Source organism: Chaetodon trifascialis, chromosome 16, assembly GCF_039877785.1.
Source record: "Chaetodon trifascialis isolate fChaTrf1 chromosome 16, fChaTrf1.hap1, whole genome shotgun sequence".
Taxonomy (NCBI): Eukaryota; Metazoa; Chordata; class Actinopteri; order Chaetodontiformes; family Chaetodontidae; genus Chaetodon; species Chaetodon trifascialis.
The window spans coordinates 9929430-9948021 of NC_092071.1; the positions used below are offsets into that span (position 1 = coordinate 9929430).

The following is an 18592-nucleotide window of genomic DNA, read 5'->3' on the forward strand; positions in this document are numbered from 1 at the left end:
AGTGAACCTGCAGGTATGATATAGTTCAACGGGTGTGTGTAGCCACCATAAAGTTCATAGAAGTGTCCAGCCTAATAGTGTTAGAAGGGTGTGTGTTCAGAGCTGCAGAGGAAATAAAGTTCCTGTTTATGAACGCAATCACAACGCCTAGCTACCATCCTTCATCAGACTGCTGTGCAAGCGTGTGTGAACTTGAGTAGGGGTCAAATAATGGTCGAATTGTTCCCTGTGAATATCGAATATTACTTTTGCTTCGCTAGTGTGAAGGAACAGTTCTTCACTGCCTTGTAGGCCAGCACTAGGGACAATAACCACTAGGGGTTGGGAGGGGGGCCCAGAACTGAGCCTTGTGGAACCCCTGATGGTCTGGTGGAGTTGACTCAGGATCCAGCTGAGTGGCTTGCCTGAAACTTACACTGGGGGTTGTATAGCATCTTTTAAATCATTCTGATGAACCCATTTTTGCATGTTAAATAGACCAAAAATCACAGAGAACACTTGTGCAGTGTTGCTTTCAGCCCCTTCAACTCTGCGTCCCAACAGTTGTCGACTACAGTGCTTTTTTAGAACCCCAAATTCCACTTGGGGTGCCAGAATATTTTAAAAACTACACATAATAGTACTAAATGTATGATCCTTAAAGGTTCAGTGTGCAGGATTTAGTATCATCTAACCATGAGGTTGCAGATTGCAACCAACTGAATACCCCTTGCCTTACCCTCCTCTACTCACTACACTACTCGACTCCCTCCTTACTGAAAAATCCCAAATCTATGAATATGCAAATATTACTAATATTTATATTTATAATAATATTTATTTAAACTTCTTCGCTGTAATGTCCGTCTGAGTGTGTGTACACTGGAGGTTTCGGTTGTACATTTTTCAAACTCACATTTAATAGCCTTCCAGTGTCAACCTTGAGTTACTTTCATTATACTGAATGCCATGTTTGATGATTCCTCCTCAGTATTAGTGAATGGCACCAACTAACAAAACCTTAAGCAGGAATTTGACTCCAAATGCATGCTAACATTATTGGAGAGACATGATATAGTTAAATGTGAATCAGCCTACACTCTTGCAGGTTTGAGCTTACAGATTTGTTCCTCTGACGACATCTTAAACGATCCAGGCTTGAGTCAAATCATCAATAATCAAATCAACCTAACTGAGTTACCAGTGTACAAAACACAGGACTACAGTTTGAGTAGTAGAGTGCAGTTGAGTCACTTCAATCCAATTTAAGCAAACGTTAAACTACAGGTAGGCAGGGGAGTGGCTGCTTAGCTGTGACTGCCTCTTATATAACCTGTATATACTATATATTCTATTAATCACATAAAACAAGAAATATAACCCCAAAATTATACAACTATGACAAACTGGACCTAACCTGAGCTGAGTAGTTTCTGTAACTAGAAATGCAACGTTGTTGTTTTTGAAAGTAGAGCACATCTGAGCAACCAGTTTGAAGTTTGCTGCTGTCATGTTTTCAGCAGCAGCAGTGCAGTTACCAAGCAGCCAAAAACAGAAATCTGCGGTTTTGTAGACCAGCTCGCATGTGTGAAAGTGAAGGAGGGTGGTGCTGAAAAAGAGCTCAGAAAGCCTTCCCTGAATAAATAAAGGTTAAAAAACTACTGTTCCCCAGAGGGCACTGGGTGCTGTCGAGCTGTTAGTGCACTGCAGACACACGATATACACTAAAAGCCATTCCTTGTCCTCTGATAGGCTACTGTCCTGCTGTGATGTCACAGGGGCTTGCCTATAAAAAGGGTGACGGGCTCAGCTGCTTCAAAAGGGCAAGTGTGGTTGAGGGCTGAAAGAGTGTGTTTATACATGAGTGTGTACTGGAAAGAGAGCGTGAGGCAGAGTGTGTGTGTCACACACAAAACCAGACATTCATTGCTCAGCAGAAGAAGAAGAGACACCAAAAAGCCGCTGACAAACTCATTATAATGATACTTTGTGTTGGGGGTGTGAAAGCGTCTGGATTATCAAATCTCTGGATTGTAAAGCAGAGTGCAGAGCCTGGAAGGTAGGAAAACTAAGTTTGATTTAAAGCCGGTTTATGCACATATGCACGAATGCACGCATTTATATGTATTTACACACACACACACACACACACACACACACACACACACACACACACACACACACACATATAAACACACTGTATTTTAAAAACATTTACTCCTGATAACGCCATGGATATTTTAAGAACCAGCTTTACACAAGTGTCTATTGGTTCAAACATTTCAGAATTGTTAAAGCATTAAAAGGTTTTTAGTGTTAAATGAAATGGGTTGGGGTCAGCTCAGTGCCATTAACAACCAGCAAGTTTTTCTTGAGTTACTCTATCATTTTGTATAGTTTTGACATAGTGGAAGGATTCAAATGTGTCAAGGTAAGTAAACTTGTTGAATTGAATCATAACTGAGGTCTAATTGAATAATATGATCAATTGATTTTGCACTGAAATATTTAAAAAGCATCAGTCTAATTCTCTTTTCTTTATATTCTAACAGCTGCCACAGAAATAAGACCTCTGACCAAACCTAATTCAGCAGAAATAAGTCAGATTCCTGCAGTGTTTCTGGGTGTTGCAGGGTGTTTCTCATAATCAGTGAATCCAAACTAGCTTTCATCTTTAGCGTATGTGGTTTATTTTACGAGGACGTTAAAATGTTTTATGACTCGGTTGTTATTAGAGCATGTGTGCTTTTCACAAAGTGCACAAAGATATCCCTCTTCCCTCACAGTTTGGTCTACGATCATCAGTTTATTCTACTAAGCACTCCAAAAGCTGAGTGTTGGATGTGTATTTTTGTGTCAGCACGTGCACTGTGAGTTTTTGTGCGTGCACTATTGTGTGCACCTTTGTGTGTTTGAGTGCTCTGTGTAATTACCAAAACTAAGCTATGTCTGCACAAATAATGGGATATCACGTCTCAGTAAATCTTTTGTATTTGATTATTGACCTCAGAGTGTTGGTCAAGTTTCTTTGTATGTGTCTGTAACTGTTTAAACAGCCCATGCAGAGGGAAGAGGAGAGCGAGCAGAGCCTCTTTCTCAAGCCTGGTCATGCATTAGTTCAGGTAGCTGCTTTGATTATTGATCTGATCAATGACGAGTGAACAGTCACAACGCACAGTTAAAAGGTCATCAGTGTAAAGGGTGGCACGGTCGAGCTCCATGAAGAAAGCAACAAGTGCACTGAACATGTTAGAAACATGAAGAAAAGAGGAAATCATTCCTTTGGTTACATCTATGTTTGTGTTTGATGTATTAGATCCTTTCAGGGGCAGACTGAGCTGTGCACCTTTCATTACAGCTGAAACAACCTTCTATGCGTCAGTAATGAAAGATTGATTTTCAAAATCTGCAGCTAATTTTGCAGCAGATCCATTACTAACCCCACACTCCTGCACCTCTTTGTTCTCTAAATAAAAGTGCGACATATACAACATAATTAAACAGTATACTAACACTGATGATTAATGTGCTGTATTACTATAGTAACATAACAACACTGTAAGTCTTTGTTTAAGTACGGCAGCAATTTATTCCATTTGCGAAATGGCAATCATAAATAAATAATCTTGTCGTGGTCCACCCTGGGTTTTGAAATGCATCCCAACATGCAACACCACTCACTGACCACGGGAGAACTGGGTAAACACTTCAGTGCATCTCTCTGCCGGCATCAACGTGTGTTATGAGTGTTTGGATTGTGTTGGAATAACACCAACATACATATTAATCCAAGTGCACATGCACACAGGAGACCCAGCTAACCAAACAAGGTCTAGAGGTAGTCAGAGGTGAATTATAAAAAATCAGTACATGCTGTTCCCTGTTACCTGTACGTAAAAGAGCAAAACACCTGTGGAGCAAACATGTAGAATGCAGCTCAGACAGTCTGATCTTTTGAAGGATGACTTACAATCCTAAACCTTTGCTTACATCACGATTGCAGCATCCCCCTGAAAATAGCTAGTTTGATGTGAAAGCTGTGCTGCAGCATATGTCCAATGTACTCACAGCAATGAGGTGCACTATGACTTTGCCAATACTGCTGCTGCTCTTTTGCAAACACCACATACCACATAAACTGATGTAGCTCATATAGCACTTCACAAGCCCCAGCACTTTCCAAACATCCATCCACACCTGTAGGCTTGGCGTATGCTTGTAGATAATGATTAGGACAGAGCCAAGAAGCCAAATGTAAACTCTGTTAAAAAATGTATTCATAATTTAACTTTATTACGCTTCAAGTCTGGCCAGGGACCTTCTTGCATGTCATTCTTCCATTCCTCACCCTCCCTCCATTTCTTGCCGCTTCCTGCCACATCCTATCATAAAAACAGCAAACATGCCCCCAAACTAATTTTAAAAATCATAGTAATTTGTTCATCATGAATTGATGGTAGTGATCTGGACATGAGAAACATACAGTGCATGCCATTACATCCCAGCAGGACACAGCTGATATCACATTCGTGTATACCTTAACACTGGGGGAGAAAGACTGAAAGGCATGACGACCACTGAACTTGATGAACTCATGATAACATTATGGGACATATAACTTCCTCTGTGAAAGACCTTGTGCGTTCATCCCAGTAAGAAAGCAGGCAAGGAAACTGGACTCTACTCCTGAGCTCTCCTGAGTGGCTTAATCCATTGTGAACAAAGCTGTGTTGTTCTTTGTGTTCTGACTGTAGATCATGGAACATGGGAGTGCTGTTTCAGCACTGGCTAACCAATCAAAGCACAGCAACTCCTCCCTGTTCTCTGATTGGTCTGCGAAGTCTTCGGAGTACAGTGACGCAGAGCTCGTGCTGCTGGGTGTTGCAATGGCTATCCTGGTTCTGGCTATAGTTTTTGGTGAGTTACGGAACATTTCATCATTTCAGTGAGTTGATGGTTTGTTGGATCAACTAATTGGAGGATCAACACTGGAATATTTTTACAGCTGATTTATCCAAATGTCTCTTTCAGTTACATTGCTCTTTCCTCCGCCCAGGTAACGTGCTGGTGATCACAGCCATCCTGCGGTTCCAGCGGCTCCAGACAGTCACCAACCTCTTCATTGCCTCGCTGTCTATTGCTGACCTCATCATGGGTTTGGTTGTGGTCCCTTTTGGCTCTAGCTACATCCTGGTGGAACGGTGGCAGTTTGGAAACTTCATGTGTGAATTCTGGACAGCAGCAGACGTGCTGTGTGTGACAGCCAGTATAGAAACCCTGTGTGTGATTGCTCTGGATCGCTACCTTGCTATCACCTCGCCACTCCGCTACCCAACACTACTCACCAGGTATGACCAAGAAATTTTGCTAAGAAAAGTTAAGAAACTTCCAATCAAAAGTGAATCTTACTAAACAAATAACAGCACAAAACCAACCAGTTGTTCACAGTTTCAGCTCTTGGTTGCTGAATGAATTCAACCTTCATTGGGTAAATCAATAATGAGTCACAAAGGTGCCTCTGCTGCTGCACCATTTTTTACACATTCAAACTTTCCAGTATGTTGTACATCTCGCCACATCCCTACCACTGATGTCATAACAGATTTTGCCTTTGACGGTAGATAGAAAACACCTGTAGTGACATCAGCTGTTGAGGTATGGCTTGATTTACAACGTGCTGGAAAGTTTGTAGAAAGTGAGAATTTGAATCCATAAAGCAGAGCACTCGTAACTCTCCCCTCCCATTACTCAGCATGGTAATGTCCTGGAGTATGACGATAGAAAGAAGCACCCCCTGTAGCCTACAACTCACCACCACCAAACAGTGCCTATCATGTTGCTTTTAGAGCACCTCTATTACAACTTAAGTTTCACCCTCTTTACAATATTCTTCACTTATGTGCACTCTCTTGTCTCCTGCTGCTAACCAGAGGGCGTGCCTTTGCAGTGGTCCTTGGGGTTTGGGTAGTGGCCTCCCTCATCTCCTTCCTGCCCATCCATCTGAAGTTGTGGGTGTCAAGTGATGACGACGCTATCAAGTGCTCCAAAGACCAGTACTGCTGTGATTTCAACACCAATGCAGCGTATGCAGTGTCGTCCTCAATTGTGTCCTTCTACCTGCCGTTGGTGGTTATGATTTTCCTGTACAGCCGGGTCTTCCAAGAGGCTCAGAAACAGCTGGAGAAGATCAGAGGGAGGGAGAGGCACTTTTATAACTTGCATTACACTGCACAGCTGACTTATCCCAATGATAGTCCTGCTATGAATACACTCACGGCAGGAACTGAGGTGGGAGAACAAGCAAGGGAGGACAGACTGAACATGCAGAAAACAAGAGGTACAGACACTGGTCAAGAGAAGTTAGGAGAGAGCAGAGCAAGGACAGAAAAAGGGGAAGGAAAGTACTCTGCCACAAAGCGTCTCAAGTTTTGTCTTAAGGAGCACAAGGCTGTGAAAACTCTTGGGATCATTATGGGAACCTTCACTTTGTGTTGGCTACCCTTCTTCATCCTCAACATCCTCATGACCTTCCTCAAATTGGGTGACATTAAGCTGCTCTTCAGACTCCTCAACTGGCTTGGATACTCCAACTCTGCGTTCAACCCGCTCATCTACTGCCGCAGCCCCGACTTCAGGCACGCCTTTCAGGAGATACTTTGTTTGAGGGGCAAACAGGGGAGCTGGGGAGGGAGGAGAGGATGGTGTTGGTGCAGGGAAAGAGATTGTTACTCCAAGTCCACAGGTAGGATAAATGTTAACTCAGACCTGAATGGTGTTAGGGGGCTGGCCGTTCAGAAGAGATCTGGGTGGACGGGCAGTTTGGAGAGCTCCATTCGAGACAGCTCACTAACTCTGGCTCCTCCACCTTCTTGCTCTGACAAGGTTTTAGAAGTAGCTCCTGGTTCCCTGACAAACTGGCAAGATAACAGTTCTGCTAATGGGAGCTATAAGGAAAATCAGGCTTCTATTGCTTGACCAATTAGGATTTTAGACTTTACATTGTGGGTGCATAGCCGTGCAGTAAACATCAGTTTGATGAAGCTCAAGATATTTGCTTTTCATTTAGATTGACTCAACTTTTTGGTCTTTTTTGAGGACGTAGCTTACAGTGTTAATATTATGTAAGGTGTATTTTGGTGAATGTTACTGAAAGTCTGCTTGTGATCACTTCCTCTATGCTGCTGCAATTTCCCTAACAACAATGTAAACCACAAAGGCAGCTACAAGACATCGTAATGCAACTTTGTGAGACACAGTAAGGCTGAATTGTAAGCGCATCACTCTCAACAACATGATGCAAAAAAAATGCTAAAATAGCTCAAATTAATGCTAATTAAACAACATGCAGTAGCAAAGTGAAACCAAACATTGTGAGCTTCACCAAACTGGAATTTACAACAGGACTATTATTGGAAGATGCATAAGAGAAATGTGATGTTATAAAGGACTGCATATGAATTACTTGCTACTGAAATACAGGAAATACAGGCTTTAATGATTGTTCGATAATCAAAATATTATGCATGCTCATGCATTCCAAAACGCCCCTCTGCTGAAAGCTGTCAAATAGGAAAATCAAAAAACTGAAGTTGCTCATAAGCATAGGAAAGTCAGACATTTGCAGCAAGGTTGCTTGTTCAAATTTCTGCATGCTTTTAGGCTGGGAAGAGGCAACTTGTGCACATTGACCGCCCATAACCATAAGGTCATTATGCAAAAATACTGTAGCACCGACTGCTTCACCAATTGTAGAAGATTCAGAATGTATGTACTGGACTGCAGGTATCAGCGGTTGTGAATGTGTGGCAGTGTATTGCACAAAAAGAGTATTTTAGAATTGGAACACAAAGGATTAAAGCTGTTTTGTCTGACTGATAAGTTTAGATGACTGAGATTCACAAGAGCTAATGTTCTTCTATGTTTGCTTAAAGCCCCTGAAAACTTATGTTTCTCTAACATGTAAAACATTCATGAGAAAATGAGCAACAATCAAAGGACTGTGTGAGTGTTTGACTGACAGTGACAGTAACAATCCAACAATAAGTCATCAGATTATGATTCAAACATTGAGAAATTCTTGGTTGGTCCACGGAAGTGACATCACACATTTATATAGAAAACTCTCATATAAAGAAGCTGTTGGAAAACGTTAGTTTTTAGGGTCTTTAAGCTGAATTATAATGAACATTTAGATATAATCTTGCTGAGGAAACACTTCATTCTCTGTGTAAACCTGCAAAGCAGTGCTAATAACCTTGTCTGCTGGCAACAAAAGCATAAGCCGGATAAAACCTCCATGAAGCAGAGATTAAAAAAAAAATACATTTTTTCACCCTGTGGCTAAAAGTCTTATATGAAATGGCGGTCTCATAATAATAATAATAATAATAATAATAATTCTAATGACCTCCTCAGATTATCAACAGTCCGTCTGTTTTTCATTCCTTCCTGATAAACCTCATAGCTGGTCCAGAATCATTTACTGGTGTATATTTGTAGATCGGATAAACATCTGAGACCCAAACTTGTGACTACCATAACTGCTCCTTCTTTCTCTGTGTTTGCTTTCTTTCATCACATATTCCCTGGAACTATTCCTGCCTCTGTCCAAACATCAGCGTCGACCCACTCTTTTCCTTTTATCCTGTCTGCTCTAGCTCTGTTATACTAAGAATATTGTAATCTGTCAGACTGCGCCGGGGAGATAATTTTCATGCTCTGGGATGTATTTCCATAACATCATCTGTTAACATGCACTGTAAAAACATAGCAGTCACATTACACATATTTGAAGGGAAAGTGTGTTTGGATTTCGTATTTTCTTCTAATTAAAAGTGATAATGATAAAGTAACCATATGCAGTTTATCTATGGGGACTAAGTGGACAAACAACATTTTGAAAATAATCTCCCCAGTCTTGCTTTTATATGTATAGGTAATTATTTCATTATTTAGTTAATTACACCTGAACAAGGTATTGAGGGTATTGTGTACTGCATGTGTGTGTGTGTGTGTGTTTGTGTGCGTGTGTATGTGTATGTTTTGTGTACTTGTGATGTGATTGTTAGCTGTTTGTGCATTTCAAAGCTTGAGACATGCCATTGAGTATTTGTAATTTACCGTAATGTGTATGAGACTTGTGGCAAAATACTGTAGTTTTGGTTTTTATTTCAAATTTTTTATCATGTTTGTTTGTCCATGTGGATGTTAGGTCACACAGTTTAAAGCAACATTATGTTACTGTTTTACCTTAAAATAACTGCCTCAAAAGCATTCGGATGGTACACTGACGGCGCCTCTTTCATACCCACTCTGTGCTCCAAACGCCTGTTGTTGCACTGTGTAACTTTGGTTGTCAGGTACGATCTCCTGTGAGAAGAGCAAAATGTGTCACGCACCGACTACAATCTCGGAAACCTTTGCCTACAGTCTAATGATTTGGCCTCTGGGGTCAGTGCCAATGTTTCAGGGCTTCTGGTTTAGCCTTGTCATTTTGGCTAATCTCTATAAATTAAATTGTCGGATATCTCTTTATTGAGATGACACAAACTACAGTTCGTCATTGACTTTGGTGGAAACTGAGCATATTTTATGGAAAAAAAAAATCAGTTTTTCCTCTGATGTCCTTCGCTGCTCTGCCTCAACTCTTAGTGATTTATGGAGGTTCTTCATAGACAGATATCTTTACTTGTTGCTAAAGCAAGCATTGTAGCTGCCACTGACTAGTTAGCTCAGTTAGCTGTAAAGCTACCTGACTCTGCCTGTACCAGAGTGGGAGCTCAGATTACCAGAGGGGTGCACAGGAGCTTTGGACCACTGGGAGGGTGAGGTTTTCAGGCACATGGTGGTGGGGAACCAGCAGGGAGTGGAGCCAGGATGGGCACCAGAACCAGGCTCAGCAGCCTCTACGGACATCATAGCAGAGACAAAAAGACAGAAGAGGACAGTTGACAGAAGAAGCCAAGAGAAAAGGGTAAAGTGACCGGGCAAAGAGGCAAGAATAAACCGTCACAAAATGAAAGGCTGCAAGACAACGCCGAGCTGACCTTCCTGCTGTTGGACAAGTAACATCAGCTGACTTGATACGTCTTGTGTTGTTGCACTTGCTTGATGTGTTAGTAAAGTTGCTGGCTTGCTAGTTTTTGGTCATATGTAATGCAGTTATGACGAATGCATGTGCAGCTGTCCATATTTCTGACAGTGGTGTATGAGTGGTGAATTGCACTAAGAAACTTTAAGGGTGCCAAATTGTAAAAAAAATAAAAATAAAAAACCCAGTTCTTGCATAATGTTGCTTTAAGCAGCACTGAAACTACACTCAAAAAATGTGTAATGCTATGTCATATCTGTGTGTCTATCTTACTGAGACAAATATACATCATTGTTGAAAATAAAGGGTAGTTTTCAGTGTAGCACCAGAGGAGCAGATTTTATTTTCTACCTCCATCAGACTCACATGAATGTCATCTCCTCTCTGTAAATATTTATTCAAACGCTGCTGTATGCTTTTGTGAGTAAAAGAATGAAGTTTAAAAACTGCATCGTTTGAATGTGCTGCTTGTGTGTGTGGGTGGATGGGTGTGTGAGCACTGGGGGACAGGCTGTCAGAAAGAGAGAGAAAAATAATGAAAAGAGGAAGATGTGCTCAACACAACAGCCGACGAGTAAGATTAGAATTAGTTTAATATTAGCTTGCCTTCTAACAAACGATGTAGGAGTAATATGAGGTTATTTGGACAAAAAGGCATTCTTATATAGTTCATGATATAATTTATGGTCAAATTGTTTCAAAGTATTTCTGCTGCACGCTACTAAGTCCAGGCGTTTTTGATGCCTCTGACAGAAGTTCTTCTTGTGAAAACAGTGGATACACAGTTTATTAGACTGGGTGCTAATCTAATCCTTCCTTTAAACGCTGCCAACTACAGCAAGACAAGTTCTCATCTTAGCACTGGCTCTCACTGGCAATCCATAATGGAAATGGTGATTTGTTGTGCAGCCAGTTAAAAAAATCAGTCTGACAGACAACGCGCTGCATGCTGTTGACCAAGCTGAACATTCGTCAAAAAATCCAATTTCAAAGACAGTCATAGTTTCTCGCAAGGCAAATAAAAAATGTCCATAACTCTGGCAATTTTTCCAGACTTGCCTCAAAAGGCTCTTTGTCGACACGTCGAAATGTGAGTCTCCTCACACTACAACCTTTTGAAGTAAGCCCGTAAGACAGAGGCTTTCTGTGCTTATTCAGTCATCCAAGTTAGTCATGAAGACTTCTGTTTGCATTAAAGTTAAAGCGTGTGTGTGTGTGTGTGTGTGTGTGTGTGTGTGTGTGTGTGTGTGTGTGTGTGTGTGTGTGTGTGTGTGTGTGTGAGGGAGGCCTGACGTGCAGTGACAGGTGCAAGCAGTCACAGCAGCAGCTACAGTATCAGCTGCTGCAGAGGAAATACAATCAGCTATACTGCCTCAATACACACAGACACACACACAGCTTTACAGTTTGACAGGAAAACACACTCTGTGTGTGTGTGTGTGTGTGTGTGTGTGTGTGTGTGTGTGTGAGAGAGAGAGAGAGAGAGAGAGAGAGTGCGTGTGAGCGCGCATGTGTGTGTGTGTGTGTGTGTGTGTCAATATGACCTGTTTCCATGGAACAAGTTTCCAATTTAGGTATGCTAAGGTGAATGTACTTAACATGTATGCCTTTCTGTCTTTTGTCCTGTATGTTAGCTGTATCTATTAAAGTGTCTTGGTTTACGGCTTTTTTTTCCCCATCTGTGTTTGTTTTTAGTATTGAAACCTGCAATCTGATCTGTGTTGGGGACTGTGTCTTTTGTCAACATAACACCAAGCAGTTTTACTGACCTGTATTGGTTTCAAGTCTGTTGCACATTAACCACACACATCAGTGTCGCTGACACATGCGGCGGAAACTTCTAATTCACAACAGCAAGTTGATTACAGAAGCCCATTTCCACCAATGTGATGAAAAAGCAAATCCTGTAAAACTCAGTATCTTGAACTTAGTATCCCAAGAATCTGGCTTAGTATCTCAACATAATGAGAAACTCATTATTCTGAGAAAGCATCTTTTTATGACACAGGATCCTTTTTTTTATCACACTGGTGAAAACAGTCTTCCATTAGAACATCAACCACTGCAGGTCCATGTGAACAGAATTTTCATCTGGTGTTACGCTGCTCGATTTATGTCTTTTTGGGAAGCACAAAACCACAGCTCAAGTCATATTGCTTTGACCTCGACCTTAGAAAGGATCTTATGAAATAAAAAATCCCCTCAGTGGTTTGATTACATAAAATAGTTTATTCTTAGTGCTGAGTGTTTGATTTGAGGGAACATTTCGATCACATCTTTTCTCTCTGTGTCGATCTGTTTACTGCTCTATCCATTAATTTGTTTTGTTTATGCCTTTTATTTATGTCTTGTTTTATTCTCATGTTAATTGTGAGGCATTTTGTAACCTTGGTCAGATAATTTCTATATACTTAAAGTTATTATTACTATTATTATTATCATTATTAACCTTTAGCATAATTTAAATTCTGCACATTTTGTGCTTTTTTTACATTAAACCCATTGAAAGAGGCGTGCTGTTTTACATCCTCTCACCTTCCTTCTTTACATGTGAGTGTCTGCCCTCACTTCCCTGTCAAGCATTTGTCTGGGCGTGTCTGTGTTTATCTTATTATGAGGTGTTAACTGGCATTATAGAGCTGACAACGGGCAATCACATATATCCTGTGTGATCACTCACCCTCAAACACACAAGCATTTCCAGACACACACATACACAAACACACCCCTGTTGACAGGCAGATGCAGTTTAAGCCCTGCAGATCAAAAAAGAGACCCTCTGAGCTGCGCCTCAGGCCTTTGTACACAGTACACAGGGCTGAAGGTATGCCCTCTAGATAAACACGCACGCACGCACACACACACACACACACACACACACACACACACACACACACTATCCATATCTCCATCTCTTGAATAAATTTATGAATGCACCTGCACCAAATGCATGCATATGCAGAAATTTGTGCATGCACAGATACTCATGCATTTAATATGTGCAAGCACACATGCAAAGCATGCATAACCACACACACAATGATGCACACGCTGGCTATGCAGAATATGCAGGATATACATACATAGACACACAATGTCCTGAATGTGTGTGTGTGCGTGTGTTACACGTGTTGCCAAGTGTATCTTATGATCACAGAGAGTTTATAGATGGGGAGCTTGTGTTTCTGCCTGAACTGAAGCCGACCCAACATCTCCTGCCAAAAAGCATGAAAGACAGTGAGAACAGACAGATATTCTGTCTGTGTGTTCGTCCGTCTGTCGGCGTCGCACAGGTACAACCAGACCACATTTAAACCCAAAAGCTGTGCTGTATCATATATCTAAAGGTGGCGTATATGCCGTTGGGCTTTGCAACATGTTAACACAGCCATCCTTCTTCTCAAATATTAATATGCATAGTATCTGTAGTTGCAACACACACATGTACATGTTAATTCTGGGCCAAAGAGAATGTAAAGTTTGAGCTCATGTGGCTTCCAAACAGAGTACTAGAGTTTCATTGATACTAAATATAACAACATTTCTAGACCGACTGTCCTCCTATTTCCTCCTATATACATACTAGCGCTTATATTGTATGCATCTATTTGTGTGCGTGCATGTCGCGTGGCCCCGCTGACTGCTCTCACAGTGGACCGCTGCCTGTGTAGAGACATAATGTTTGTCTGCCCTTGGGAGCTCGGGTGGAGGCATCTGAGAGTCACTTGACGCAAGTGTCCTCCCGGAACTGAGGAAATCAACTGGAAGAGAAAGGGAGGGAGCAAGGGAAGAGGAGTGAGTGAGAGGATGCACAAATTTAACCTCTAATCAAAGCTAGTGGATTTATAGTTTTGACTGTAATAGATGTGCCACAGGGTTTTATGATATCCCTAACCCTTAAAATGCATAGTTATGATAATAATCACACCTATTCAGCAAAGGTTTGGTAGTTAATTCAAGTTTTGCATAGGTGTTTTGACCTGAGAATGAATGAAGGAGGAAAATAAAACTAATACAGAGCAAAGAATTTAAACAGGACACACAGTTTCAAACACAGAGATCCATCACCTTTGAAATTTGAGTCATTCATATTCGTTCACCAGGCAGGTGGTGATTAGTTGTATCGCCTAAGCCTTATCATATATCAATAACAGTGGTGTGGTGTGTGGAGGGTGGCAACCAGAAGTCTGTCTCTAAAATATATCCATGAGTGGAAATGGAGAAAGAGCTGACACTGCCTGAGGATCCACATCTAAGCAAACACAGAGAGCTGTTTCTTCAGCTTCATGGAATCCAGTACGGAGGGGATGCGGTGTTCTCTTTTCAGTACAGCTGTGGCCATAGAGACGTCATTGTTGTGTACTAACAAATGTAATAATTAGCCTTTTCTATTGTAAATGTACCTGCCTCCTATGACATCAGGTGTATTAAAAAGCTGTCTGAGGCTAAAGGGCACATTAGTTCATGGACATGAAGCAGCCAACACACGATAATCTGTCAGGCTCGTGACTTTAAGGGACAGAAATCCTGACCGTCAGTAAGGGGCGAGAAAATGACTGACTACTGTCAAGCAGAGCAGAAATGTGTTGTGTCGTGACTTAAAGCTCACAGATCCAGCAAGTGGGATTCTAACTTCTGAACTCCTTTACTCTTTAAATCCAGGGATTACAACCACGTAACCACACACATCAGTTATGGGAACAAACACAACAGTGTATCCAACCGCAGCATGACTCAACACTACACTTATCACTGCTGGTAGCTTTGGTCTATAAATAAGGCCTCTCTATCTCGCTCACACGTCATTCTGTGCTGACACACTGGCCAAACGACTGACTGTAAATGAGACCCTTGATCTGGTTTTGGATCACGGCCCTGACCCCTCGTACAGGGGGTTTTGTGGTAGAGGGAGGACACATGCTTTTTTCGCCTTAAAAGATGTTTAAACTCTCATTCATTTAATATTAACCATCAGATTTATTTTTACCCAATTTAGCTGTTTTCTCCTGCTTCCACTCTTTTTGCTGCAGTGCCCAGGGCCTTGCTGCAGCTTCCCATCTAACCCTCAGTGACTAAGCGTTGAACCATTCAACGATAGACATGGTAGATGGTAAACATGGTGAACACTGATGGCGAAGCATGTCGAGTGACACCCAGCTGTGCAAGAGTGAGATATGAAGCTCTCTAGCTGCCATATATTCAACACAGACAGAGCCTGCAGATGCTTTAGTCTATTCAGAGATGAAACCCCAAGAAATCTGTGTGCTACACAAAACCATAACATCAACCATCGAACTAAGAGGAGCCACACTCCACCTGTGCATGGTATTTGGGGCCTTGGTGGTAGTCTGGGAGCTGAAAGTCAAACAGTCCTCAGCTCAGGGTGTTAAGCTTGCTATACCGTCTGTATAGATTCACTTGACAGATCCATATGTTACTGAGGCGGACAGGCAACCCGGGTTTACCAGAGAATTTTAAACAAAATGTTTGACAGTATTTTGATTACTTTACATCTACAGGCTGTTTCTTTTATGTCATCACACTGTAACAGTGTTATGGAGGCCCTGAAGTACCAATGTATTAGAACCGCTCGTGTTTTTTGTATATGTTCAAAAAAGCAGCACATTGTAGTGCTGCAGCTTAGCCTGTAGCTACATTATCTGGAAAAAACTTAAAGGTGACAGCCTATAGATGTGTGAAAGGACCAGTGTGTAAGATTTAGGGGGACCTATTGTCAGAATATGGCAGAAATGTCATATAGTATTCAAAAGTCCACCATGTTGCATCACCATGTTTCTACAGTAGCTCAGAACAAACACTGGCTCTAAAGAGGGCCACCGCAGCCGTGCCAGCAGTTCTTACTTGTGTTCCCTGTGCTTTTCCCTGCCTTTGTTTCTCTCTGTGTGTATGTCTGTGCTGTGGGCGGAGCCCTCCTCAGCCTACACACCTGTGCCAAGCCGCACACCTGCAACCGATCAACTCATCAACCCTGCAGTTTATCAGCCCCAGCTCTTTGACCACTTGTCGACAGATTGTTCAGTTTGCTAACGTGGTACTAACAGTCCAGCCAAGTTAAAGTACAGGCTGTATTTTCCTTGTGTTTGCCTGAATGTTGTTTAATTCTGTGTTTACCTGTGCCCCATGTTCATCATCCCTCTGTCGTCTCCGTCTGCTTTCCAGCCGACCACTCAGCTCTCTCTGCCTGATCCACTCCACATTAATTCTGGCTCAGCTCTCAACAACTTTTCAATGAGTCTGCATCTGGGTTATTGCAAACTGTGTCTCTTAGTTAGTTAGTAGTTGTACATTACACCTCTTTCCTATAGACCACCATTATTAGAGATGTCTGTAAAACTTTTTGACAGGACCCCTGAAATTGTAAACAGGGTTTCAACAGAAAAGTAATTTTTAAAATACCATCCCAATGTAAAGTGTACCCTATGGCCGAGCAGGAACACACAGGCAGGGCCAGCAGAGGAAACACTAACATGAGTGTGCAGCGCTGTTTACAGAACTGCTTTAACATGGTCTCACAGCTTAAGACTGAGAATTTTGATGGCTTAGTCACACGTTAGGTGTCACTTCTGCTCATTTTTTAGGGAAGAACACATTGTATTCGAGTGTGTGTGGATGTGTGTATACACATTTGTACTTCCCTGTTCTTGAAACCTGACCTGAGTATTTCTCGTGTGCTGCCAGTGCTGCAACATATGGCGTCACACCAGCTGACTGGGCAGTCTTGGCAACAGGCTGAATGTGTGTATTTGTGAGTCCATGTATATAGTATTATGCATATTCATATGTGCATGAAGCCAATGTGTGTGTGCATATGTGTAGCCTCTGACTATGAATGCGCCTTTGTAACCCCTGCAGCCTATGTGCGTGTGTGTGTGTGTGTGTGTGTGTGTGTGTGTGTGTGTGTGTGTGTGTGTGTGTGTGTGTGTGTGGTACAGTTCCAGGGGAGCACAGGAAGTTAAACATTCCTGATTGTCCTGCTGTCCGTTTGCATCTATTTGGCAAGCACTGTTGGCTGTGTGTGTCGTCTGCTATCCAGCAGGGATCTGACCTGCAAGTAAAAGATCAACAGAGTTTAAATGTTTTGTTAATACTGATGATACAACATTCACTTCATTTATCCCAATACAAATTAAATGGTGCAAATGCATCAAATTTAATGTTTGATTCATGAGTTAATGACATCAGCACTGAAGGGAGGCACACTTTGATTTGAAGTAAATAAGGGTGAACCACCAACAGTTTTCTCTCACTGAGAAAATAAAACCAAAACTCACCAAACTGCTGCTTTCATTGCACAATATTCTTGCCTGACATATCAGAAGTTCCCCTGGTGTTTACAAGTCTCCCTTTCACCATTCTAAGAAATCCAATCACTGCACGTTAACAGCATCAGATTACATCACATCAAGCTCGATTAGATCTAATGAGATTAGGATTAGATCATCACTTAGACACCTTCTTAGGCAGGCTGACAGAACGCCTCGCCGACAAAGAGAGGAGCGACCCCGGCCACTTTAATTCGCGCTGGCTGTCTGAGGCTGTCGTTACTCCTGTTGTTTCATTGTGACTTTTATTATCCAATCATGCCAGGATGCATTAGCAGACAACTCCGATACAAAAATCTAATTTGACTCCGGCTGCTACCGAATAATCCACAGAAGACACGGTGGTGTCTCAGGCTTGCTTTGTGATCACATTGCTGTGTTGCCTGGAGGCAGTCCAGCTGTGGCGCACACGATAGCAATGTAAACATATATAAGGGAGTGAAATAATGCAGATGCATGAGTAAGGAGGACACAGGAACGGTGACATGGTATTGTAGCTACAGAACTTTTATTGCTTACTTTCAAAGCCTTACATGGTCTCGCCCCTAAGCACATCTCTGATCTGCCGACCTGGTCGGTGACCTCTTGACCATTAAGATCTGAGGATGGAGCTCTGATGGTTACTCCCTGGTTACGGCTTGTGACCAAAGGCGTTCATGCATTTGTTATCAGATGGACGGCTCTCTGCCTTCTGAACTCAGACACTCTGAGTCTCATAAAACTTTACTTTTTGTGAAAGCTTTTGGAAATACTGTTTTTATTCCTGTTTATTTGATCTTATTCCCCTTTTTCATTTTATTTTCTTTATTTCCCTTTGGCCTTTTTATCGTTATCATTTTATCTGCCTTATCTGGTTTTTATTTTATTTTGTAAAGCACTTTGTTACATTGTTAAGAGAAATGCTATCAAATTAAAGTTGTTTTAATATTATTATTATTATTATTATTATTATTATTATTATTATTATTATTATTATTATATGCATGCACCAGAGGCACTGTCAGGCCTTGTGAATCAGATCTCAGGAAAAAGTACATTGGAACTGAAAGGACAAGACCTCAGAGGTTTTGTACCAAGCTACCAGTTGGTAAAGTACCTTTTTAATCCTTCCCTTGTCAAACAGGAGACTCTGCTGGTTTATTTCATTGCGTTGCTAATTGCCCTTTGAGCTCTGCCAAGG

The 18592-nt window shown here is 41.6% G+C and overlaps 1 protein-coding gene across 2 annotated transcripts; it reads left to right on the forward strand.

The window, feature by feature from the left end:
- The first annotated feature begins 1817 nt into the window (after positions 1 to 1817).
- On the forward strand, positions 1818 to 7198 carry LOC139344647 (beta-2 adrenergic receptor-like). 2 transcript variants are annotated; one of them, XM_070982969.1, is made up of 4 exons: positions 1818 to 2038; positions 4734 to 4896; positions 5036 to 5327; positions 5910 to 7198. In XM_070982969.1, the coding sequence occupies exons 2-4, from the start codon at positions 4737 to 4739 to the stop codon at positions 6952 to 6954; spliced, it is 1497 nt and encodes a 498-aa protein (XP_070839070.1). In that variant the 5' UTR covers positions 1818 to 2038; positions 4734 to 4736; the 3' UTR covers positions 6955 to 7198. The 2 variants fall into 2 exon arrangements, with proteins under 2 accessions (XP_070839070.1, XP_070839069.1); XM_070982968.1 differs by lacking the exon at positions 1818 to 2038 and adding an exon at positions 2899 to 3101.
- The last annotated feature ends 11394 nt before the right edge of the window (positions 7199 to 18592 follow it).